General features: G+C 41.8%; 1 protein-coding gene across 2 annotated transcripts; it reads left to right on the top strand.

Annotated features, from left to right (window-relative positions):
* The first annotated feature begins 9,873 nt into the window (after positions 1–9,873).
* On the top strand, positions 9,874–19,489 carry LOC109777237 (uncharacterized). 2 transcript variants are annotated; one of them, XM_020335884.4, is made up of 19 exons: positions 9,874–10,444; positions 10,581–10,691; positions 10,813–10,869; positions 10,969–11,045; positions 11,145–11,244; positions 11,644–11,717; positions 12,309–12,409; positions 12,658–12,761; positions 13,207–13,260; positions 13,835–13,890; positions 13,979–14,017; positions 14,120–14,261; positions 14,424–14,608; positions 14,938–15,008; positions 15,211–15,283; positions 16,206–16,267; positions 16,897–18,163; positions 18,465–18,736; positions 19,100–19,489. In XM_020335884.4, the coding sequence occupies exons 1-18, from the start codon at positions 10,364–10,366 to the stop codon at positions 18,721–18,723; spliced, it is 2,913 nt and encodes a 970-aa protein (XP_020191473.1). In that variant the 5' UTR covers positions 9,874–10,363; the 3' UTR covers positions 18,724–18,736; positions 19,100–19,489. The 2 variants fall into 2 exon arrangements, with proteins under 2 accessions (XP_020191473.1, XP_020191472.1); XM_020335883.4 differs by lacking the exon at positions 19,100–19,489 and having other exon boundaries at positions 18,465–18,959.
* The last annotated feature ends 6,246 nt before the right edge of the window (positions 19,490–25,735 follow it).

Genomic DNA, 25,735 nt, shown 5'->3' with positions numbered 1-25,735 from the left:
GATTAGTAACTCGAAGCGGGAGTTGCAGAATAAACAGAGACTAGTTAAGGGTGAAGTGACGATGTGTGTTGGAAGTGGTTCCAAGATTGATATGATCATCATCGCAGACTCCCTATACTTTCGGGATTAGTGTTAAACCTAAATAAGTGTTATTTGGTGGTTGCGTTGAGCATGAATATGATTTGATCATGTTTATTGCAATACAGTTATTCATTTAAGTTAGAGAACAATTGTTGTTCTGTTTACATGAATAAAACCTTCTATGGTCATACACACCAACGAAAATGGTTTGTTGGATCTCGATCGTAGTGATACACATATTCATAATATTGAAGCCAAAAGATGCAAAGTTAATAATGATAGTGCAACTTATTTGTGGCACTGCCGTTTAGGTCATATTGGTGTAAAGTGCATGAAGAAACTCCATGCTGATGGGATTTTGGAATCACTTGATTATGAATCACTTGATGCTTGCGAACCATGCCTTATGGGCAAGATGACTAAAACTCCGTTCTCCGGAACAATGGAGCAAGCAACTGTCTTATCGGAAATAATACATACTGATGTATGCGATCCGATGAGTGTTGAGGCTCGCGGCGGGTATCGTTATTTTCTGACCTTCACAGATGATTTGAACAGATATGGGTATATCTACTTGATGAAACATAAGTCTGAAACATTTGAAAAGTTCAAAGAATTTCAGAGTGAAGTGGAAAATCATCATGACAAGAAAATAAGGTTTCTACGATCTGATCGCGGAGACAAATATTTGAGTTACGAGTTTGATCTTCAATTAAAACAATGCGGAATAGTTTCGCAACTCACGCCACCCAGAACACCACAGCGTAATGGTGTGTCCGAACGTCGTAACCGCACTTTATTGGATATAGTGCGATCTATGATGTATCTTACTGATTTACCACTATCGTTTTGGGGTTATACATTAGAGACAGCTGCATTCACGTTAAATAGGGCACCATCTAAATCCGTTGAGACGACGCCTTATGAACTGTGGTTTGGCAAGAAACCAAAGTTGTCGTTTCTTAAATTTTGGGGTTGCGATGCTTATGTGAAAAAGTTTCATCCTGATAAGCTCAAACCCAAATCGGAAAAATGTGTCTTCATAGGATACCCAAAGGAGACTGTTGGGTACACCTTCTATCACAGATCCGAAGGCAAGACATTCGTTGCTAAGAATAGATCCTTTCTAGAGAAGGAGTTTCTCTCGAAAGAAGTGAGTGGGAGGAAAGTAGAACTTGATGAGGTAACCGTACCTGCTCCCTTATTGGAAAGTAGTTCATCACAGAAACCGGTTCATGTGACGTCTATACCAATTAGTGAGGAAGTTAATGATGATGATCATGAAACTTCAGATCAAGTTGTTACTGAACCTCGTAGGTCAACCAGAGTAAGATCCGCACCAGAGTGGTATGGTAATCCTTTTCTGGAGGTTATGTTACTAGACCATGACGAACCTACGAACTATGGAGAAGCGATGGTGAGCCCAGATTCCGCAAAATGGCTTGAGGCCATGAAATCTAAGATGGGATCCATGTATGAGAACAAAGTGTGGACTTTGGTTGACTTGCCCGATGATCGGCAAGCCATTGCGAATAAATGGATCTTCAAGAAGAAGCCTGACGCTGACGGTAATGTTACTGTCTATAAAGCTCGACTTGTTGCGAAAGGTTTTCGACAAGTTCAAGGGATTGACTACGATGAGACCTTCTCACCTGTAGCGATGTTTAAGTCTGTCCGAATCATGTTAGCAATTGCCGCATTTTATGATTATGAAATTTGGCAAATGGATGTAAAAACTGCATTCCTGAATGGATTTCTGGAAGAAGAGTTGTATATGATGCAACCGGAAGGTTTTGTCGATCCAAAGGGAGCTAACAAAGTGTGCAAGCTCCAGCGATGCATTTATGGACTGGTGCAAGCCTCTCGGAGTTGGAATAAACGCTTTGATAGTGTGATCAAAGCATTTGGTTTTGTACAAACTTTTGGAGAAGCCTGTATTTACAAGAAAGTGAGTGGGAGCACTACAACATTTCCGATAAGTATATGTGAATGACATATTGTTGATCGGAAATAATGTAGAATTATTCTGCAAAGCATAAAGGAGTGTTTGAAAGGAGTTTTTCAAACAAAGACCTCGGTGAAGCTGCTTACATATTGAGCATCAAGATCTATAGAGATAGATCAAGACGCTTGATAAGTTTTTTCAATGAGTACATACCTTGACAACATTTTGAAGTAGTTCAAAATGGATCAAGCAAAGAAAGAGTTCTTACCTGTGTTACAAGGTGTGAAATTGAGTAAGACTCAAAGCCCGACCACGGCAGAAGATAAAAAGAGAATGAAAATCATTCCCTATGCCTCAACCATAGGTTCTATAAAGTATGCCATGCTATGTACTAGATTTATTGTATACCCTACACTGATTTTTTCAAGGGAGTGCAATAGTGATGTAGGAGTAGATCACTGGACAGCGGTCAAAATTATCCTTAGTGGAATAAGGATATGTTTCTCGATTATGGAGGTGACAAAAGGTTCTCGTAAAGGGTTACGTCGATACAAGTTTTGGCACTGATCTAGATGACTCTAAGTCTTCATCTTGATACATATTGAAAGTGGGAGCAATTAGCTAAAGTAGCTCCGTGCAGAGCATTGTAGACATAGAAATTTGCAAAATACATACGGATCTGAATATGGCAGACCCGTTGACTAAGCTTCTCTCACAAGCAAAACATGATCACACCTTAGTACTCTTTGGGTGTTAATCACATAGCGATGTGAACTAGATTATTGACTCTGGTAAACCCTTTGGGTGTTGGTCACATGACGATGTGAACTATGGGTGTTAATCACATGGTGATGTGAACTATTGATGTTAAATCACATGGCGATGTGATCCAGATTATTGACTCTAGTGCAATTGGGAGACTGAAGGAATTCTAGCATGAATAATAAACATTTATCATGAAATAAGGAAATAAATAATAACTTTATTATTAATAAAGTTATTATTTATTTCCTTATTTCATGATAAATGTTTATTATTCATGCTAGAATTGTATTAACCGGAAACATAATACATGTGTGAATACATAGACAAACAAAGTGTCACTAGTATGCCTCTACTTGACTAGCTCGTTAATCAAAGATGGTTAAGTTTCCTAGCTATTGACATGAGTTGTCATTTTATTAACAGGATCACATCATTAGGAGAATGATGTGATTGACTTGACCCATTCCGTTAGCTTAGCACTCGATCGTTTAGTATGTTGCTATTGCTTTCTTCATGACTTATACATGTTCATATGACTATGAGATTATGCAACTCCCGTTTACCGGAGGAACACTTTGTGTGCTACCAAACGTCACAATGTAACTGGGTGATTATAAAGGTGCTCTACAGGTGTCTCCAAAGGTACTTGTTGGGTTGGCGTATTTCGAGATTAGGATTTGTCACTCCGATTGTCGGAGAGGTATCTCTGGGCCCACTCGGTAATGCACATCACTATAAGTCTTGCAAGCATTGCAACTGATGAGTTAGTTGCGGGATGATGTATTACAGAACGAGTAAAGAGACTTGCCGGTAACGAGATTGAACTAGGTATTGAGATACCTACGATCGAATCTCGGGCAAGTAACATACAGATGACAAAGGGAACAACGTATGTTGTTATGCGGTCTGACCGATAAAGATCTTCGTAGAATATGTAGGAGCCAATATGGGCATCCAGGTCCCGCTATTGGTTATTGACAAGAGAGGTGTCTCGGTCATGTCTACATAGTTCTCGAACCCGTAGGGTCCGCACGCTTAAACGTTCGTTGACGATATAGTACTATGAGTTATGTATGTTGGTGACCGAATGTTGTTCGGAGTTTTGGATGAGATCACGGATATGACGAGGAACTCCAGAATGGTCTGGAAGTAAATATTGATATGTGGATAGTAGTGTTTGATCTCCGAAAAGGTTCCGGAATCCATCGGAAGGGGTTCCGGATGTTTCCCGAAATGTTTGGGCGTGAGAACACTTTATTTGGGCCAAAGGGGAAAGCCCACGAGGTTTTTGGAAAGCGCAAAAGGAAGTTTTGCGGAGTCCAGGGGCCAGACGCCAGGGTCCTTGGCGTCTAGGTCCAGACGCCGGGAACCCTGGCGTCTGGCCCTGGAGTCCGAGAAGGACTCCTGCCTTTCGGGTGAAACCGACTTTGTGGAGGCTTTTACTCCAAGTTTCGACCCCGAGGCTCAACATATAAATAGAGGGGTAGGGCTAGCACCCAAGACAGATCAAGAAACACCAAGCCGTGTGCCGGCAACCCCGTCTCCTCTAGTTTATCCTCCGTCATAGTTTTCGTAGTGCTTAGGCGAAGCCCTGCGAAGATTGTTCTTCACCAACACCGTCACCACGCCGTCGTGCTGCCGGAACTCATCTACTACTTCGCCCCTCTTGCTGGATCGAGAAGGCGAGGACGTCACCGAGCCGAACGTGTGCAGAACTCAGAGGTGCCGTGCTTTTGGTACTTGGATCGGTCGGATCGTGAAGACGTACGACTACATCAACTGCGTTGATATAACGCTTCCGCTTATGGTCTACGAGGGTACGTAGACAACACTCTCCCCTCTCGTTGCTATGCATCACCATGATCTTGCGTGTGCATAGTAAATTTTTGAAATTACTACGTTCCCCAACAGGGGGGCACCCCATAGACACACAAGTTGATTGTTTAGCCGTGTGCAGTGCCCCCCTCCACAGATTTCCTCCTCGGTCATATCGTTGTAGTGCTTAGGCGAAGCCCTGCGTCAGTAACTTCATCATCACCGTCATCACGCCGTCGTGCTGACGAAGCTCTCCCTCGACACTCAGCTGGATCTAGAGTTCGTGGGACGTCACCGAGCTGAACGTGTGCAGATCACGGAGGCGCCGTACTTTCGGTACTAGGATCGGTCGGATCATGAAGACGTACGACTACATCAACCGCGTTGTCATAACGGTTCCGCTTTCGGTCTACGAGGGTACGTGGACAACACTCTTCCCTCTCGTTGTATGCATCACCTAGATGGATCTTGCGTGTGCGTAGGAATTTTTTTGAAATTATTGCGTTCCCCAACATTTTACCTACTGTTTTTGTGTGTTCACATGATTATGCTAATGTAGTAATCATGTTTTATTGCTTTTGTTTCAATAAAGTGCCAAGTAAAGCTTTTGGGATAGTGTGGATGATAGTTGACTCGAATCTGTGCAAAAACAGAAACTTTTGCGCTCAGTCCAGGAATTTTGAAAATTCACTGGAATGTGCTTTTGATCTGAATTTTTTTTACAGGTGATAGATATACAAATTCTCTACGTTGTCCTAATTTTTCAGAATTTTTGGAGTAGCAGAAGTATGGTTGGAGTACAGATTACTACAGACTGTTCTGTTTTTGACAGATTATGTTTTCAATGCATAGTTTGCTTGTTTCCTAGTTTCTATAGCTTATATTGCTCAATATAAATTATGGAAAGGATATGCTACAGTGGGCATTGTGTGGAAACAATTATGAATCTTGTCTTTGACAGTACCAAAGTGAAATGGTTTGCTCTTTATCATACTAACCCATCTCACAAAGTTCCGCTAAGTTTTGTGTGATTGAAGTTTTCAAGTTTTGGGTGAGATGTCGATATGAGGAGAATAAGGAGTGACAAGACCCTAAGCTTAGGGATTCCCAAGGCAGCACAGGGTAATATTCAAGGAATATCTAAGCAACTAAGCTTGGGGATGTCCCGGAAGGCATCCCCTCTTTCGTCTCCAACAATATCAGTAGCCTTACTTGAGGATATATTTTTATTCGTCACATGATATGTGTCTTGCTTGGAGCATTGTTTTATTTTGTTAGGACTTGCTTGCTGTTATTTAGAATAATGTTTTGCATCTTTTATTTCAATAAAAGTGGCAAAGTATAGCCTTTACCATGCTTATCTTGCAAGTATATGAGTTGCTGTTTCAAAACAGAAAGTTTATCGATATTGCAAAAATTCCCGAGAAAAATCAGAATGTGATAAAATGTTGAAACTTTTTGCACAATATTCTCTGATAAATTTTCTACAGTGTGGTAAATTTTTATAATTTTTGGAGTTAAAGAAGTATTGATACTCTTGCATTGTTTACAGACTGTACTGTTTTGGAAGATTGCTGTTATGTTTGCATTGTTTGCATATGTTTGCTTGTTTAATGATTCTATTTGAGGATAGGAGTATTGAATATGCAGAGGCATTTAGTATGAAATGTTGAATAATAATTTTGGTGATTTGCTACAGCAGAGAATGATAAGGTTTTGCATTGATTTATACTAACTTATCTCACGAGTTCTTGTTGAGTTTTGTGTGGATGAAGTTTTTGAGATTTAGGAAAACCGTGATATGAGAGGAATTAAGGAGACACAAAAGCTCAAGCTTGGGGATGCCCAAGGCACCCCAAGATAGTATTTCAAGAAGTATCAAGCATCTAAGCTTGGGGATGCCCCGGTAGGCATCCCACCTTTCTTCTTCAACAATTATCGGTTAGTATCGGTTGAGCCTAAGTTTTTGCTTCTTCACATGATGTGTGCTATTCCTGGAATGCCATTTTGTTTTGTTTTGCTTGCTGTTTTAATAAAATACTTAGATCTCAAACTTTTAAATAATAGAGAGTCCTCAAATAGCCACCCATTTACATAACTACTCGCTTGATCTTCACTTATATCTTTTTTTTGGAGTAGTTTGTCATTTACTCTTGTGCTTCACTTATATCCTATGAGTAAATTGTTGAATGGATTGAATATCATGAAGTTGAAATTATATGTTCATATCATGCCTAGTGGTAGCTTCACATTGGGTTTAGAAAGTGAAATCTTTTGAAGCTTGACAATCACAATATTGGTCATACAAGCAATTCCTGAATGATTACTATAAGGAAGAGAAATTTCACATGCAAATACACTATATTGGAAATCTTTTGTGATTGTGAGACCCCATCAAAATATTATATACCAAGATTGTTGACGTTGGACAAGGAAGACAACGTAATAATTTATGTTTCTTCATATTCACATAGAAGTTATATTGTCATAGATCCTTCAACATGTGGTGCTTGCCCCCCACCTTTGCTAGCCAAAAATTCCGCACAAAGTAGAGATACTACTTGTGCATCCAAAAACCCTTAAACCCAAATCTTATTTTCAAGAGTCCACCATACCTACCTAAGGATTGAGTAAGATCCTTCAAGTAAGTTGTCATCGGTGCAATAAGGCAATAAAAATTGCTTCTAAAAGTGTTAGATCATTTAGTGTAAGAGAAAATTGAGCGTTGTACAAACTTGTGATGGCAAAGAATAAAAGCGACAGACTGCATAATAAAGGTTGCTATCATAAGGGGCAATATAACGTGATGTTCTTTTGCACTAAGGGATTGAGCATACAAGCAAAAAGTGCATGGCAACCTTTGGTTCCCTCTGCGAAGGGCATACCTTTTACTTTTATGTATTTATTTTCATGCAAGAGTCAAGGTTTTTCTCTCTATTCCTTTTTATTTTTCTCTTTTGGCAAGCATCATGTGGTGAGGAAATATCTAGGCACACATATCCAGTTGGATATGGGTAGCATGAGTTATTATTGTTGACATCACCCTTGAGGTGACTACGTTGGGAGGCGAAATTATAAGCCCATATCTTTCTATGTGTCCGGTTGAAACGTTTTGCTCATGTGTATGCGGTGAGTGTTAGCAATCATAGAAGAATATATGATGGTTGAGTATGTGGAGCTCATGTATATGCGGTGACTAAGAATATAGATTGTTGAGTTTCAAGAGAATTAATTGTTTGAACCTTAACATGTGAATTGGTTGCTACTTTGTCATGATGAGTTTTATGAGAAAGAGTTGTTGTTGTGATGCTAGGGAAAGTGATTGAAATTATCATTGATCAAACTTGTGCACTTTGCTAGCATTCACACTTCATAAATTATTTCTTTTATCATTTACCTACTCAAGGACGAGTAGGAATTAAGCTTGAGGATGCTGATACGTCTCCAACGTATCTATAATTTATGAAGTATTCATGATGTTATATTATCATTCTTGGATGTTTTACAATCATTTTATAGCAAATTTATATCATTTTTTGGGACTAACCTATTGACCCAGTGTCCAGTGCCACTTGTTGTTTTTTGCTTGTTTTTTACATCGCAGGAAATCAGTATCAAACGGAGTCCAAACACTGCGAAACTTTTTGTGAATTTTTTATGGACCAGAAGACATCCAATGGGCCAGAGCAGCACCTGGGGGGTGCCCCGAGGGGCGCACAACCCACTAGGGCCTGCCTGGGGGCCCAGGCGCGCCCTGGTGGGTTGTGCTCACCTCGGTGGCCTCCCGTACCCCCTCTTCGCCCTATAAATCGTCAAAAACCCTCGCGGAGACCCTAGATTGGAAGTTTCGCCGCCGCAAGCCTCTGTATCCATGAAAACCAATCTAGACCCCGTTCTGGCACCCTGCCGGAGAGGGAGATCATCACCGGTGACCATCTTCATCATCCCGACAGCCACCATGATGAGGAGGGAGTAGTCCACCCTCGGGGCTGAGGGTTTTTACCAGTAGCTATGTGTTTAATCTCTCTCTCGTGTTCTTGAAATGTCACGATCTTGATGTATCGCGGGCTTTGTTAATATAGTCGGATCATATGATGTTTTCCCCTCTCTATCATGTTGTGAATTGAGTTTTCCCTCTGAGATTTCATTGTACCAGTAATTTTGCAAAATGCCCCCTGTGGTTTTAAGTAATTAACCGTTAGTCCAGTAAATAAGTGGAAAATAAAATGTTTTGTATTTATGCTTCGTGCTGCGTCCTACGCCGCCCGTACTGGGCCTCATGTGCCGATGGGCTTTCTGCTTGCCTTCCTAGGATCATGCCAAAAAAATTATATAATTTCGGCTAAATGATAATACCACATCGCTTCTTTACACCTAATCTCACCGGTTCATATAGGTACACATTGATGATTCAACAAGCGACCATAGAAATCAGGAAGCAGAGGTGGCGCGGATGAGGCATAGTGAATATTCAGAGGTAAGGAGGATGAGGCATAGTGAATACTCTTATTCACAAGAGGGAAGGAAACGATGGATCGAATAATCGATTAAAGAAAGCCGACAGGACGAATAAAGAAGAGCAGATTGCAACGCCACAAATCAGGAATCGATTATCAAAGATCAAAGAAATTAAAGAAAGCGAGTCAGGAATCGATTATCAAAGACCGACGAAATCAAAGAAAGATCAAAGAAAGCAGTCACTGCTCTCGCATCCCAGATGCCGAAAGAAGAGTACTCAAAGAAATGGAACAAGGAGGAGGTTTGGGCGGCAGAGAAGAGGAGCAAGAGGTTTGGGCGGCGGAGAAGAGGAGCAAGAGGGAGGTGCGGAGGAGGAGGCGCTGGCGGCGGCGGGACTGGCCGCGAGGCAAGGTGCGGGGTGCTCCCCCGTCCCTGTGTGCGTGTGCGTGCGGTGACGAACTGATGACCCTGGAGGGGGCCGAGGGAGAGACGAGAGAGGGGGAATGTGGGGATCGGTCTCCCTCGCTCTAGGGTTAACGGGGGTTGGTAGGCCAACCGACCTCGAAAGTTTAGGCTGAGCATTGTTGTTGGGCTCATTGGACTCCCTCTTTTTTTTTAATTAAACAGAAATTTGAATAAAATCAAGATAGAGAAGAGATTTGTACCAACATAGTTATTTCTATGGGATCAGAGAAATATGGGGAATTTAAATAAAGTGCTTCGGGGACTTTTACAAATTTTATATTTGCTGATGGACACATCAAGTTTTTTCCCGATGGATAACTGCTATCACCACCCCACATAAGCGCATACCGGCGGGTACATACGTAGCCACCTTCGTTCCTTCCTCCCCCTCTCGAAAAGTTCAGCCTCCACTTCCCCTCCCCGTCATCTTCCTCGCAGCTGCGCTTCTCCCACCACACCCGCCAACACAGCTTAGCAGCAGCAAAAAGTGGACCTCGAGCGAGCAAGCGCGCAAATTCCATTCCAGGGTTTCGCTTCGATCAGACTAGGTCCAATCGAGCCAGCGCGCGCGGGCCCTCGTTAGCGGCCGTGCCGGATCGATTCCAAGAGGACGGCCGTCGCCGGCGGCGGCGGATCGAGGCGCGGAGTCTCTGCGAAGAGCAGCGCCGGGGGCTCGGATCCACGCGCTCGGAGGAGCTCATGAGGCGGCCTGCCACCTGTGGATCTCCTGGTTCCGCCTCGGCCTCCGGTTCGGGCCTCTGCTAGGCGGCCGGGGCCTGCGACGGATCGCGCGGGGGGTGAGGAGGAGGCTGTGGCATTGGAGGGTGAGCGGAGATGGTGAGCGGCCACCTATTCCACTGCCGTAAGAATTCGTGGCCGCCGGAGGAGTATGTGGGCCGGACCGCCCTGCAACTGGTGAGTTGAGCTCGCGTCTCAAGCACGGCGAATTTTGTTTTCTCATTCGCTGTTTTGGTGCCTCGTTTGAGCTGTGGTGTGTGTGGCACCGGTGTGGTGTACTGATGTTATCGTGTGGTGCTGGAATTTTTTGCAGTTGGACTTGGACGGCGGGTCGCCGCCGGAGCAGGCATGGCGGAGGAGGCTCAACAGTCACGCGAACATACTCAAGGAATTCAGCGTCACCTTCATGGAAGCAATGAAGATGGTATGTTGCAAGGATTGGTTTCCATAAGTAGCTTGTGGGGTCATTGTGGCGTTTGTTTTCTGTCGCTCGTTCAATTTGTTGCCGTAGCTGCTAATTTTTTCTTGCAATCCAAATTTATCAGATGACCCTCGGGGTGAGGCTTTGGTCATATGTCCGTGAGGAGGCTTCCCATGGAAGGGTAATATTCTCTAGCACATATTCATTTCAAAAAACTGTGTAGTATTGCAGTGGAAGATTGTGTGGTAACAGAATGGGGCCTGCATTTGTGCTTTTGCAGAAAGCTCCTATTGATCCGTTTACAAGAGAGAGATGTAAGCCGTCGGCTTCGCAGGGTGTGCCGCTCGGAGGGATGGGGTATGACTTCCTGGACTGTTGTTTCTGTCTGTGATCTACTTCATTTGTGTTCACATCATGTAGGCTTTAGATTTTAATATTAGTAGATTGCGTTCGCAGGAGTGGTAGCATTTCAAGAGGATTCAGGGGAGAGTTTAAGAATTGGCACATCATTCCTGGTTTGTGTGAGAATTCGCCGGTCATGGAGAACCAGTTTTCTGTAATGCTTCCATCTTATCTTTGTTGCTAGCTAATGACATTTAGTTTATTATTACATACTTCTTGTGTTGTTGCTACTGTGCTCAACTGTGAAATTGGTTGGTGCTAGCAGTTTTGGGGGATAAATGTAGATATAAGATGACATCACGTTTCCATGTATTTTAATGGCTGTACATCGACAGGATTCTTGTGCAGATTCCTTATTAGTTGCTGAAGAATGAACTTTCCATTTTGTTGTTCTACATTTGTGAGCAGGCTTGTATTTTATGTGTGTTTTGGCATGTAAACATACACCATCTATACATTCAGCCTTTTACTTTAGTCTCTGTCCAGTATCACTGTATCAATTTCTCTCACAACATTGTTATATTGATTCCTCCTAAATATTATGCTCTTTCAGATATTTGTATCACGAGATAGTGGGAATAAAAAATACTCATCGGTATTGGCTCCTGGACACCATGAAGGCTTAAAGTAAGTTTTTAGCCTGGTTTATTTGGTTCGAGCTTACTAGCCATGACTAATGAGCAAACCGTAATTTTGCAATCCTTTGCGGATCCAGACTGAAATTTTTGATCATTTGATTTAGCTTCAGCATGTACACATCTTGTTTGCCTTTCAAGAGTCCAGACTGAAATTTTTGTTTCTTTTTTTTTCAATGTTGTTCGCAATCACTTCCTAGCCAAACCAGTTTGTACTCTGCCTTCTTGCATCTATTCTTCTGGTTTGCCTGGACTCTCTTCTTTATCTCCTTATGGAATTTATGTGGGCAGATCAACTTGTACAATCTGCATCAGTTGGTTGCATTTAATTTATGTAGTCTGTTATTCAAGTGCCAAGGATGTCGCACAAACATTGAAAGTAAAATTGCTCTAGTTTGTGATACAGGATATCGTTATTGCAATTGTGTGCTGTTTGGTTATACAAGATAATCATGTGGAAGCAGCATGGCTCGCTTAATGAACCTCCACCAATTTGTGTAGTCTAGATTTTGTTTTGTAATGTTATGTCCTCCACAGAGGAAAGTACACTTTGTTGATGGCTTGATGCCTTTGATGGTTTCAGGAAACGTAGTGACTCTGGAATTTCATCATGGGACTGGAACCTGAGCGGTCAACACTCTACCTACCATGCATTGTTTCCTAGGGCCTGGACTATTTACGATGGTATGGCACTATGGAACTGTGGGCACACACGTTTTCCAACTTTGTACCATTAATTTTATTTTATTGGGAAGTTTGTTTACCAGTGCGCTGTTGCACTTCAGTGTAATGTTGCCAAGCCAGCTTATGTGTTGATTGTAGAATGAATATAATTCACTCCCCAGCTTTGCTATTATAAACTTTGTATGGCATTTCTTGATTGCTGAGAGACATGCTCTAAACTAAAGATTGTGAATTTCCCATGAATGCAGGTGAGCCAGATCCAGACCTTAAAATCTCATGCCGCCAGATATCACCATTCATTCCTCATGATTACAAGGATAGCAGTCTTCCGGCATCTGTGTTTGTGTACACTGTACGTGACTTGCTCAATTGTTTTATTCTAAATTGGTACCTGCAGACTGCAGTAGATCTATTCACATAGCCTCTTATGTTCTATTTCCCTATATGTTATACTTGAAAGACGTTGTCAAACTTAATAGGGCAACTTCAGATAAGATATTCCCTTGATAGTAGAGTTTTGATATGGTCTGTCCACATTGAAGTATCACTTCCATCACAGGATCAACGCCAATGTTTCAGAATATAATAGATACAAAAGCATCTCCAGTTACAGCTGTGGTTTTGAAAATTTTGGGACGTCGCATCATTGCAGTTAAATGAATAGTGATATTGCATACATGAGTTCCAGTTGAGTTTCATATATGTTTTACATGTGGAGATGCTAGTATTAATACAAATAAACCTTTTCTATCTGATATATTTACCAACATTCCTTCTTTTTGTTATATTTATTATAGCTGGTGAATACCGGGAGAGACCGTGCAAAAGTGAGCCTGTTGATGACATGGGCGGTAAGCATACAACTAAAGCTTATGTACACCTTTACTCATGCAACAGTATTATCGCTGGCAGAGCCATTTTTGAATATAAAAACTGGTAGACATCTCCAGTAGTAACTGCTGTCCCTTACATCATGGCGCATCTTGATAAATACCCTAACATTCTGCTCCTGAGGTTCAGGATCAGAAGTGCTTGATGTTCATTTGAAATCAAGTCTGTGCGGGAGGCAGATGTTTTTGTAGAATTCTTTTTTTAGAATAACCACAATTATGCGTATCATATATTTGTAGAGTTTGGTGTGTGTAGTAATACATAGATAACTGATTGTGTAGCTGCTACAACTAAAGAAATACCAAAACTGAGGGTTATGCATTTTTCATTATTATTCCTGGTGTAGAGGAACGGATAAATGACTGTTTGCTGTAGGTTCTATCCCTTAAAAAGGAGTTAAAAACTGTTTCCGAAGATACAATTATTGAAATCTCAGAACTTTACACTCAACTATTATTTGATCTTTAATTTGTTAGTAGGACTGAGAGTGCGAAAATTGGATGAGCTTTTAGTGACATATCTTATCAAATACAGAATTCCATTGGAGGTTTTTCTCATCATTCAGGAGGCCACTTCAATGAACCCTTCATGTAAGTAGATCTGTTAATATACCTTTGTGTGTCTGTTGGCCCTCTGGAACATTGATACTCAATTGTATGATCGCGTTACTGTTATCAGTGGGGATGACGGAGTGTCGGGAGTGCTTTTGCATCACAAGTGAGTTCCAAACCCTCTGCTTTCAAATAATGACATCAACTTGATGAATTCTTTTGCATTATGTTGTTCATCTGCATGATGACAAGCTGGTGTATGTTGCAGAACAGCAAAGGATAATCCTCCAGTTACTTTCTCTATTGCTGCCTGCGAAACTCAGAATGTGAGCGTGACAGTCTTGCCTGTTTTTGGTCTTTCTGGAGAGAACCATGTTTCGGCGAAGGAAATGTGGGATACCATGTCAAAGGTAAATCGCTGATACCTCTTTCTTCCAATGTTGCAGTGTGGTGGCTGATTTTTCATACCATTTATCTCTTGATTTGTTCTCGTATTTACACTAGTAACATATTATATATCTGTATGAAGCTAATATTTTTATTCTGTTCCATTTTTCTACCTTATTCCTCAGGATGGCCACTTCAGTCGGGAAAATTTCGATGCTGGTTGTAGTATGCCTTCTTCTTCAGGGGAGACACTTTGTGCGGCTGTCTCGGCATCTACTTGGGTGGAGCCACATGGTAGGTGTACTGTGGCATTTGCTTTGGCTTGGTCCTCACCTAAAGTGAAGTTTCAGAAGGGGTGCACATATAACAGGTGAGTGTTCTTTTGCTTCAACAAAAGGGAAAACACCTTTGTCAATTCTATGTACATTCTGCTAGCCATCTATCTACAAAGTTTTACTTATAAAGCAACACTTACAACATGGTCAAATGTTTCATTGGAGTACCCATTTTTTAGTTGTATGTTCACATTGAATACATCAGACGCCTTTCCTTTTTTGTTTTTATGGGGTTGTATGAAGGAATACAGAGTCAGTACGGTGGTACCTAACAAGTGAATCTGTTAGTTCATGTGCAACGAACTGTCAGTATGCTGTAATACCTAATCATGAGAGATAACTCATATATTTTCTCATGTTGCAGGAGGTACACCGAATTTTATGGAACTTCTGAAAGATCATCATCTATTAATTTGGTACATGATGCCTTAACAAGTATGCTTCTTGTCACTTGCTAGACTTTTAAGTGCAGTGTAGTAATTCATAGTTGGATTGAATATCCGGCTATAGATTGACAACAGAACTGTTGTAGTGTTGCTGTGATAGGTGCAGTATTGGTCCTTGCATTACTGATTCACTTATCAATTAATTATTTGCCTTTGGATATGCTGCTGTATGATCCTTCCTTGCTTTGCAGAATATAGACTTTGGGAAGAAGAGATCGAGAAGTGGCAAGACCCCATACTCAAGGATGAAAAACTCCCAGAATGGTATAAGCTTTGTCTCCTGCTGTGCTTCTATATAGTTATTATCATAAAGCTGTGCATTTGCACCTCTAAAGCATGTTCCGGTGTAACTTTATAACTTGCTTAATTATTTAAAAAAAGGTCAAGTCTAAACTTTGTAGATAACTCCCTCCGTCCGGAGGTATGGTCCTCAGTGTTCTGCAAGGAGTTGCAGCAGCAGGTAAACAGGAAAGAGGAGAGACCATTGGGAAATTATATAATTGCATAAGAGGTCTTATAAGTCTAATCGTATCGTGTTAGGAGCAAGGTTCAAAACATTGGATATTGGACTTGTGTCAGTTTGGCCCCAAAGGAGTGGTATGACTGGATATTGGCAAATGTGACCGATATTGTGGCTGAGATAAAGGATGTATCGGCCGATGCACAATATCGGCAGCCAACCGATACTGCAATATTGACTGAGACACACAATATTTAGAACCATGACCAGGAGAGTCAAGGGCATGGACATTCACTATATATAAGGCTGCCGTTAGTTTATGTTTTGAGACAAGCAAGAAGAATCAACCTGTTCTCTCCTAGTTATTCTCTCAACTCTCACTTAAACCTATATGTACCCAATCCCACACACAGGTCATCTGGCAGATTTGTCTTATCATTCCTCTATTCTTCTAGGCATCAGCATATGATTGTTTCGACCTTTGTCTGTTACCATTGTTGAGTGCATCTAACTCATTCTGTAAGCTTATTCTAATTCATGTAGCGGCCTGCTGATCCCTACCTGGGTGTTGTTATGCATGGGTTGAACGCAATAATTTATTTGACCATTGGAGCTCTATACTTCAGTCTCAATATATATTTTTGTTTCTTCAGACAATGATAGCTGATGTCTTAACTTCCTCTTACACAAAAACTAAATCTTGACTAGTGAAAGTCTTATCTGCAGGTACAAGTTCACCCTTTTTAACGAGCTTTATTTTCTGGTTGCTGGGGGAACTGTTTGGACAGGTATGTCGTATCAATACTTTCCAATGGTTTTATGCCTAGCATAGTATAAGAACTGGATGTCACGAGCGTAGTTTAAAAAACTGAACCGGGCAGGCGTTCCGACTGAAAAACCAGAACCAACATCTTGTCCGGTTCAATAAGATTAAAAGACTATTTTGGCAGAAAACCTTAAAAAGTTGAACGATGTATATCAGGCGGGGATCGAACTCTGGACCTTAATCCACCTGCAAGCACATCCTGCTGAAGATCAAAGAGCAATTGGGCTGAGCTGGTTTTGTGATTTATTGGTGAAGTACTACTTATATTTATTTGTACCCATGCAACCTGAGTTTTTTCTAGAACTAGCTTAAATATCAACGAAAATATGATGGTTTTATCCGCATTGAACCATCCTAGCCGGCGATCCGACCAGCGAACAATTGAGTCAGTCTCTCGACCGGTTCACTCACTGTTCTGGTCTTCCCTTTAAACTACGGTCACGAGGATAGTTTCCTCCTACTTTTGTGTTGCATTATTCTTTGTATTCTCAAAGTTACATTGCAATTGCCAGAGTTCCTTTTTAGCACCTACTGCCATTCCATGTGTAGTACCCATCCTTATATATATGTTCTTTCCTTCTGATGATGTAGATGGTCAACCTCCAGCGTTTAGTGAAACAAGTCCTGCTTACCAACATAAACATTCAAAGAAGGGCACTAAATCAGAATCAGTTAAAGATAACCATGTCAAGCCAGCAGCAGAGCAAGTCAATGATGGAGATGACCTGCCTAATGGTGAAGAGCGAAGCGTGTCAATGTATGCAGCAGTTCATGGATCACAGATGCCTGAACAAACCAGTGGACTTAGGTCGCAGGAACCGATTCCTTATCTACTTTCCAAGGATGGCCCTGAAAATGTCGGTAAATTCTTGTACCTGGAGGGAGTGGAATACATCATGTGGAACACGTATGATGTGCATTTCTATGCTTCTTTTGCTCTCCTTGATTTATTCCCCAAGATAGAGCTGAGTATTCAACGCGATTTTGCTGATGCTGTTCTGTATGAAGATCGGCGGAGAGTAAAATTTTTGGCTGATGGCACCTCAGGAATCCGTAAAGTCAAAGGTGCTGTTCCTCATGACCTAGGAACACATGATCCATGGCACGAAATGAATGCCTACAATATACATGATACAAGCAAATGGAAAGATCTAAATCCCAAGTTTGTACTCCAGGTGTACAGAGACTTTGCTGCCACAGGTGATATGACATTTGGTAGAGATGTATGGCCTGCAGTCTGTGCAGCAATGGACTACATGGATCAGTTTGATCGCGATTGTGATGGTCTCATTGAGAATGATGGATTTCCTGATCAAACCTATGATGCTTGGACTGTTCACGGGATCAGTGCCTACTGTGGTGGCCTCTGGCTTGCTGCACTTCAAGCTGCTGCTACAATGGCTCATCGCCTTGGGGATCGTCCATACGCTGAAAAGTACAAGCTGAAGTTTATGAAAGCTAAAGCAGTGTACGAGGCGAAGTTATGGAATGGATCTTATTTCAATTATGACAGTGGTACAAGCAGCAATAGCCGGTCCATTCAGGCTGATCAGCTTGCAGGACAGTGGTATGCCGCATCGTCAGGCTTGCCCCCAATTTTTGATGAGCACAAAATAAGAAGTGCGCTGCAGAAAATATTTGAATTCAATGTCATGAAGGTAAAAGGAGGACGGATGGGAGCTGTAAATGGCATGACTCCTAAGGGAAAGGTGGATGAGACATGCATGCAGTCTCGGGAAATCTGGACTGGTGTTACATACGGTGTTGCAGCAAACATGCTACTCCATGGGATGGAGCATCAAGGTTTTATCACTGCAGAAGGAATATTTCTTGCCGGCTGGTCAGAAGATGGATACGGGTAAGTGTTGCCATTCACATTGTTTGGCAGTCTTTCACCTTCATAATCATAAGCTCAGATACCGTTTGTTTCTTCATTCTATTACTGCTTGCTTTGTGCTGCTATCCACAATAATCTATCTCAGAGGTCGGCGTTTTTACCCTCTTTTTGAAAAGAAAAGAAAAAGTCCATAATAATATATCTAGTGTTGGTAGCTGTTACTTTGTACCAGCAATTTGTAACATCAATGTGCGTGCCAAACCGTATGTTCTTAACAAAGAATATTGGCTATAGCTGACTTGAGTTTCCTGTGGTACTGCAGGTATTGGTTCCAAACACCGGAAGGATGGACCACAGATGGGCATTACAGGTCGCTGGTATACATGCGGCCTCTTGCTATTTGGGCAATGCAGTGGGCATTGTCACCCCCAAAGGCGATTCTCGAGGCACCCAAGGTAAACCTGATGGACAGAATACATATATCCCCTCAAGCAGTCCGAGCAGTCGGTGAGATAGGTGTTCGAAAGATCGCCCCCGATAACAGATGTATTCCGAGCTCCACGTTCCAGTGCGAATGCTAACCACGGGAAGAAGGTACGTGTAACGACTGATGAGTAAATCATGTTTTTTCCGGCTTTTGCTTGTTCCCCTCCAAGATCCAGTGGGGTTCAGGTTTTTTTCCTTTACAGTCAGAGAGGGAACACCCATGGGACAGTTAAACTCGCAGCTCCAAAGAGCTCTTGTTGTATAATTTGTACAGTGAACTATTGCGTAACATATTTGAGAAGTTTGCAAAGAGTTGATATGCCTTTTTTAAGTGAGCGTCGGCGTTTTTTCTGATTAAGCAACAAAGTTACAAAGACTCCTGGATGCAATCCGTATTAGAAAGAAAAACAAACAGACCATTATAGTTTATACAAGCTTCAGCTAACACATGAGCTAAACATGCTTCCACAGATGAGAATCCGCTGGCCGCATGATTGATGTATATGCCACCACCCACGGAGCGATCTTGCACGGGAGAATGAAGGCGCTGGACGAGAAAGACGATTAGAGGCAAAGCGAACCACTATGCCCTTCTCCCGTGCTGAGTATGGCATACACCCGCGAAAGGGCAGCCACGGCAGCCTCAGATTTGCGAACATGAGAAAAAAAAATGGATGCATCAGACATCATCAAGTTGGTACCTGCAGGCGGCAAAAACTCTGCACGAAGCAGAAGTCTCACACCTTGGAGCAGGAGCCGAATTGTATTCCCTCCATACACAGGAGCTTCTGATGCTTCACACCCCTGTACGAATATTCAACGTGAAAAATATCAAAAAATCTGAAATTTGGTGATGTCAAACCTTGGTTCTTAATCTATTCCCGTGTGAAATTTCATGAAAAGAATACTAGAAAACGTATCCGTGACGAATGAAATATTGTCCGAACAAAACTCCATCCAATCAGGTTTTTTTTGTACATAAGATTTTTTTGTCTTCTTTACCATGAATACGTTTGCTGGTATTTTTTTCACGAAATTTCATACGGGAGTACATCGGGAATCCAAATTTGATGTCCCAAAATCTCATATATTTTTTCAAATTTTCTCGGTATATTTTTGAATTTAATGTTTGTTGAGGGGTGTGGAGCACCCGGGTGCTACAAATCCACTTTTCGTTTAGATCACTACTTTAGTGATTTAAGTGCTTTTATATTAGTTTACAGAGGAAGTACAAACTAGCAAGCAGAAGCACGGCAACACGCTGCGCCCATATAAGAGCATGTTTGAATCTTTGGTGTTGGTTTTGTTAAAGAAATAGAATTGAGAGCATGTTTGAATCACTTGGAAAAGAAAACATGACAGTTATGTTTATTATAGAAATGCATAATATTGATGTGCAAACAAAGCAAAAAATATGATCAATTCATGGACATGAAAACTCAAAAACTTGCATTACAGTTTTAGGAACCTAAGAACAAAATCAAATCAAAATGGGAAAAATATGTGCAAAGGATATAGGAGGTATATGTATCGTGTCTGTACTACATCAGAGAAATCTGTGAATAAGTTCTCATAATGATCATTTTCTGAAAGATAATGTCCTGTCAGTACCCCCCCCCCCCCCCCCCCCCCCCCCTCCCCAAGTGAAAATCAAAAGGAGCATACATGTTCTATTCCCCACGCCTACATTGAGATTGATTACCTTCCCATTGCTTGTAGAGCAAAACAATGGTAATATCTTCCTAAAATCTCATATATGGTACATAGCAATGAGGAAAATTAACATCTGAAGCAACTTATGAGGATACAATAGTTATTAGCAAATCCATATTATATACAAGATAAAATTTATACATAAGAATATACGGAACAAAGCACCGTTCAGGTTGGCTAGTCAAATTGAAGTGACTAACAATTCCACAAAAGAATAATTATTGAAGTGAAAAACAATGAAGCATCTGTATCATCATTGGATTTATTATAATTTTTTTAGTCTCAAACTATACTCATGTCTGCACACATATATGCAGATTCATTAAGTAGTAACAAAAATTCTAGACAAACTATACATGTCCCCTTGTTACCGGTTTTGTTCTTCTTTCTCGTTGACATGTTCCTGTGGCCTAGTCACTTGTGTCTGACCAGACGGTGATGGATGCCGTCACAATGAGAGGGGCCTAAAAATATGTTTCCATCGTCGGAGGAGCAAATCACACTCCTGAGTTATCTAGTCCCTTATCAAACTTTTCGATGAACCTGTAAGTTGTCGTTATGACCACCGTGTTACAAATGACGTTTGAGCAACCCCAAAGTCCATCGTACGGTAAGAAGTGACTACGATACTCTCATGGTCTAAGGAACTAAAGCATATGCTAACTCTTTGTGTTATATTGATTGACTTGTGATGATAGTATCTTGAAGTATAACAAACAAGTTGGGTCAATTCATTATGATTGTTCCAACCTCAAGTTGTTTTGGAACTATCGTTACACTTAATGATATCCCAACATCCAAAAAACATGATCACATACAACACTTGAGCTAGTCCTAGAGGCAAGACTAGGAATCATGTTTTATCGTTTACCATTCCACACGTGCATATGAGTTTTCCACCGAATCACATATTCCAGGATCATATCAGTTATAGCATAGAATATAAACTTCTTAATTATAATTGTGGAAATAAATAATACAATGTTATTGCCTCCATGACATATTTCCAACAGACTCCCACTTGCACTAGAGTCAATAATCTAGTTAGCACATTTTCTTTTACACCAATGGCAATCCAGTGTTTGTCCATGCTTTGCTTGTGGTATAGCCTTCATCCTATTGCATCTTGATAAGTTCAGATCCATGTGTATCATTTGCATTTCAATGCATCTATCATGCTTTCACATGAATTCATAATTTGTGTGAAACTGGCTTTGTATATATTAAATCACTGGCAGGACCTTTGATTCCTTAGACTGAGCTATGGAACCACTATGGAGAACAATGTTCCATTGGCACAAACTATTTAGAAACCATACCAAGTTCATAAATGAACTTCTGATTCATCACCCTCCATTGTTGCTTCTAAAGCGACAACATACTCAACCTTCATTATAGAATTCGCCACGGTAACTTTTCCTGGACTAATTCCAACTTACTGTACCACCAATTGACACAAATCCTTTTAATTGAAATCAAGAATCCTTGGAGCACCGATGAAGACTTTATCGATGTAACTACTTACAACGAGCCTATATTGATGTGACTCCTTATGTCAGTCTCTTCATTTTCCCCGTTTGTGAGAAACATGTCATCTTTTTTATTTCAGTACTTAACGACATTTTTTCACTATTGTCCTATGATCAACAATTTGATCACTCTGGTAACTTTACTCACAACTTACTTAGAGTACTGGACATATCTGGTTGTTTACATACCATGGAATATTCCATGTGACTTTGACAAGAATATTTCTTGATGGTTTTCCATACTAAACTAGTTTAGTATCTTGTCAATATGTATTCGGCTAACCATGATTAGGCACTACTATCTCCATAGACTATTATGCCTAATACGAAGGCTATATTTCCTAAGTGCTTTACTGAAAAACTAGTTTCAATAAAGTCCTAATTCGTGTCAAGATATTTTATATAATTTCCAATTGACAATGTGTCATGCACACACTTTGTTTAGAAAAATTATCATGCTCCCACTTACTTTCTTGTAAATACAAGCATCACTTTCCTCGATGAAATCAAATTATATGACCATTTCATGAGAACAAAGATTCCAACTCCACTATACTTGCTTTTAGTCCATTATAGGATCTCTTGAAGTTTGCACACTTACTAGCATCCTCTGGATTGACAAAATTACCTTGGACTGTATCATATTTTTCCATCTCATGGGAATCCTTTTTGACACCCATCTATTCCATCTCATAATTGAAATATGTAGTAATTGCTAGTTTAACCTGTACTGACTTTAAGCATTGCTATGATGAGACAATCTCGTCATAAACTATTTACATCAAGCCAAGCTTCATAAAACATATATATCTTTGTCAATTTATAGATCTATTGCTATATGTTAGACTCTAAGTCTCCCGGAGGGTTTATCAAGTTCTAAACTTGAATTATGTATATGGATACTACCTCAAATTACTTTGGCATGTAACCAATTCTGGCGTCAGGGCCCATCAACGCTTCTTTCTGTATTATAGGTTCATTGTTTGCTCAATAATTTCTCATCCGTACACCATGAAGGTTTGCATGAGTTTGCCCAACCTATATAGGCCAGTTGCAAGTTCGTCCGAAGTCTCTATATCTGATGCGTCTCCAACGTATCTATAATTTTTTTATTGTTCCATGCTGTTATATTATCATTCTTGGATGTTTTATATTCATTTTATAGCAACTTTATATCATTTTTTGGGACTAACCTATTGACATAGTGCCCAATGCCAGTTGCTGTTTTTTGCTTGTTTTTCACTCCGCAGAATATCCATATCAAACGGAGTCCAAACGCAGTGAAACTTTTTGGAGATTTTTTTCTGCCCAGAAGACAACTTGGGAGCCAAGGAAGTACACGAGGGAGGGCCCGTGGGTCCCACCACTCACCTGGGCGCGCCAGAGGCCCCTAGCGCGCCCTGATGGGTGACGGAGCCCACAGAGGTCCTTTCCACCGCATCTCACCTCTATAAATACCCAAATGTTCCAGAAACCCTAGGGGAGTCGAGGAAAAATAATTCCATCCGCGACAAGTTTTAGAACCACGAGATCCAATCTAGGGCCCTATTCCGGCACCTTGCCAGAGGGGAACATGATCACAGAGGGGTTCATCATCCTCATTGATGGGGAACGTTGCATGGAAAACAAAAAAAATTCTACGCACACACAAGATCTATCCATGGAGATGCGTAGAAACGAGGGGGAGAGTGTGTCTACGTACCCTCAACCGTAAGCGGAAGCGTTTAGTAACGCGGTTGATGTAGTCGAACTTCTTCACGATCCAACCGATCGAGTACCGAACGTACGATACCTCCGCGTTCAGCGCACGTTCAACTCGGTGACGTCCTCGCCTTCTTGATCCAGCAAGACGGTGAAGTAGGGGATGAGTTTCGGCAGCACGACGGCGTGGTGACGGTGATGGAGAAGCTATCGCCACAAGGCTTCGCCTAAGCACTACAAAAATATGACCGAGGGTGTAAACGGTGGAGGGGGGCGTCACACACAGCTAAGCAATTGTCGTGGTTATGTGTGGCGCTCCTCCCACATATATATAGGTGGGGGGGGGAGGGGAGAGGCCAAGAGGCGCCCCAAGTAGGACCGAATCCTACTTGGGCTCCTGCCCTTGACCGTGCCCCCCTTTCCATATTTGCTTTCGGGATAAAGGAAAGAGGGGAGGTGGGGGAGAGAAAGGAAGGGGGAGGTCGAATCCCACCATTCGTTTCCTCCCCTAGGTTGGCTGCCATAGGAGGGGCGCGTCATGAAGGAAATATGCCCTAGAGGCAATAATAAAGTTGTTATTTATATTTCCTTATATCATGATAAATGTTTATTATTCATGCTAGAATTGTATTAACCGGAAACTTAGTACATGTGTGAATATATAGACAAACTAAGTGTCACTAGTATGCCTCTACTTGACTAGCTCGTTGAATCAAAGATGGTTAAGTTTCCTAGCCATAGACATGAGTTGTCATTTGATTAACGGGATCACATCATTGGAGAATGATGTGATTGACTTGACCCATTCTGTTAGCTTAGCATTCGATCGTTTAGTATATTGCTATTGCTTTCTTCATGGCTTATACATGTTCCTATGACTATGAGATTATGCAACTCCCGAATACCGGAGGAACACTTTGTGTGCTACCAAACGTCACAACATAACTGGGTGATTATAAAGGTGCTCTACAGGTGTCTCCGATGGTACTTGTTGAGTTGGCATAGATCGAGATTAGGATTTGTCACTCCGATTGTCAGAGAGGTATCTCTGTGCCCTCTCAGTAATGCACATCACTATAAGCCTTGCAAGCAATGCAACTAATGAGTTAGTTGCGGGATGATGTATTAAGAAACGAGTAAAGAGACTTGCCGGTAACGAGATTGAACTAGGTATTGAGATACTGACGATCGAATCTCGGGCAAGTAACATACCGATGACAAAGGGAACAACATATGTTGTTATGCGGTTTGACCGATAAAGATCTTCGTAGAATATGTAGGAGCCAATATGAGCATCCAGGTTCCGCTATTGGTTATTAACCGAAGACGTGTCTCGGTCATGTCTACATAGTTCTCGAACCCGTAGGGTCCGCACGCTTAACGTTTGGTGACGATCGGTAATATGAGTTTATGTGTTTTGATGAACCGAAGGTAGTTCGGAGTCCCGGATATGATCACAGACATGACGAGGAGTCTCAAAATGGTCGAGACATAAATATTGATATATTGGAAGCCTATATTTGGACATCGGAATAGTTCCGGGTGAAATCGGGATTTTACCGGAGTGCCGGGGGGGGGGGGGGGTTTACCGGAACCCCCGGGGGTTAATGGGCCTTGTTGGGCCCTAGTGGAGAGAGAGAGGGGCCGGCCAGGGCAAGCCGCGCCCCCCCTCCTCTTGAGTCTGAATAGGACAAGGAAGGGGGGGGGGGCGCCCCCTTGCCTTCCCCCTCTCCCACTCCTTCCTCCCCCCTCCTAGTGGGACTAGGAAAGGGGAGTCCTACTCCCACTAGGAGGAGGACTCCTCCTCTTGGCGCGCCCTGCTAGGGCCGACCGGCCTCCCCCTTGCTCCTTTATATATGGGGGCAAAGGGCACCCGAAGAGACACAAGTTGATCAGTTGATCTTTTAGTCGTGTGCGGTGCCCCCCTCCACCATAATCCACCTCGGTCATATCGTAGCGGTGCTTAGGCAAAGCCCTGCGCCGGTAGCATCATCATCACCGTCATCATGCCGTCGTGCTGACGAAACTCTCCCGCGAAGCTCTGCTGGATCGTGAGTTCGTGGGACGTCACCGAGCTGAACGTGTGCTGAACTCGGAGGTGCCGTGCGTTCGGTACTTGGATCGGTCGGATCGTGAAGACATACGACTACATCAACCGCGTTCT

This window comes from Aegilops tauschii, chromosome 1 (assembly GCF_002575655.3).
Source record: "Aegilops tauschii subsp. strangulata cultivar AL8/78 chromosome 1, Aet v6.0, whole genome shotgun sequence".
NCBI classification, from domain to species: domain Eukaryota; kingdom Viridiplantae; phylum Streptophyta; class Magnoliopsida; order Poales; family Poaceae; genus Aegilops; species Aegilops tauschii.
This window is presented reverse-complemented; position numbering and strand designations above follow the sequence as displayed.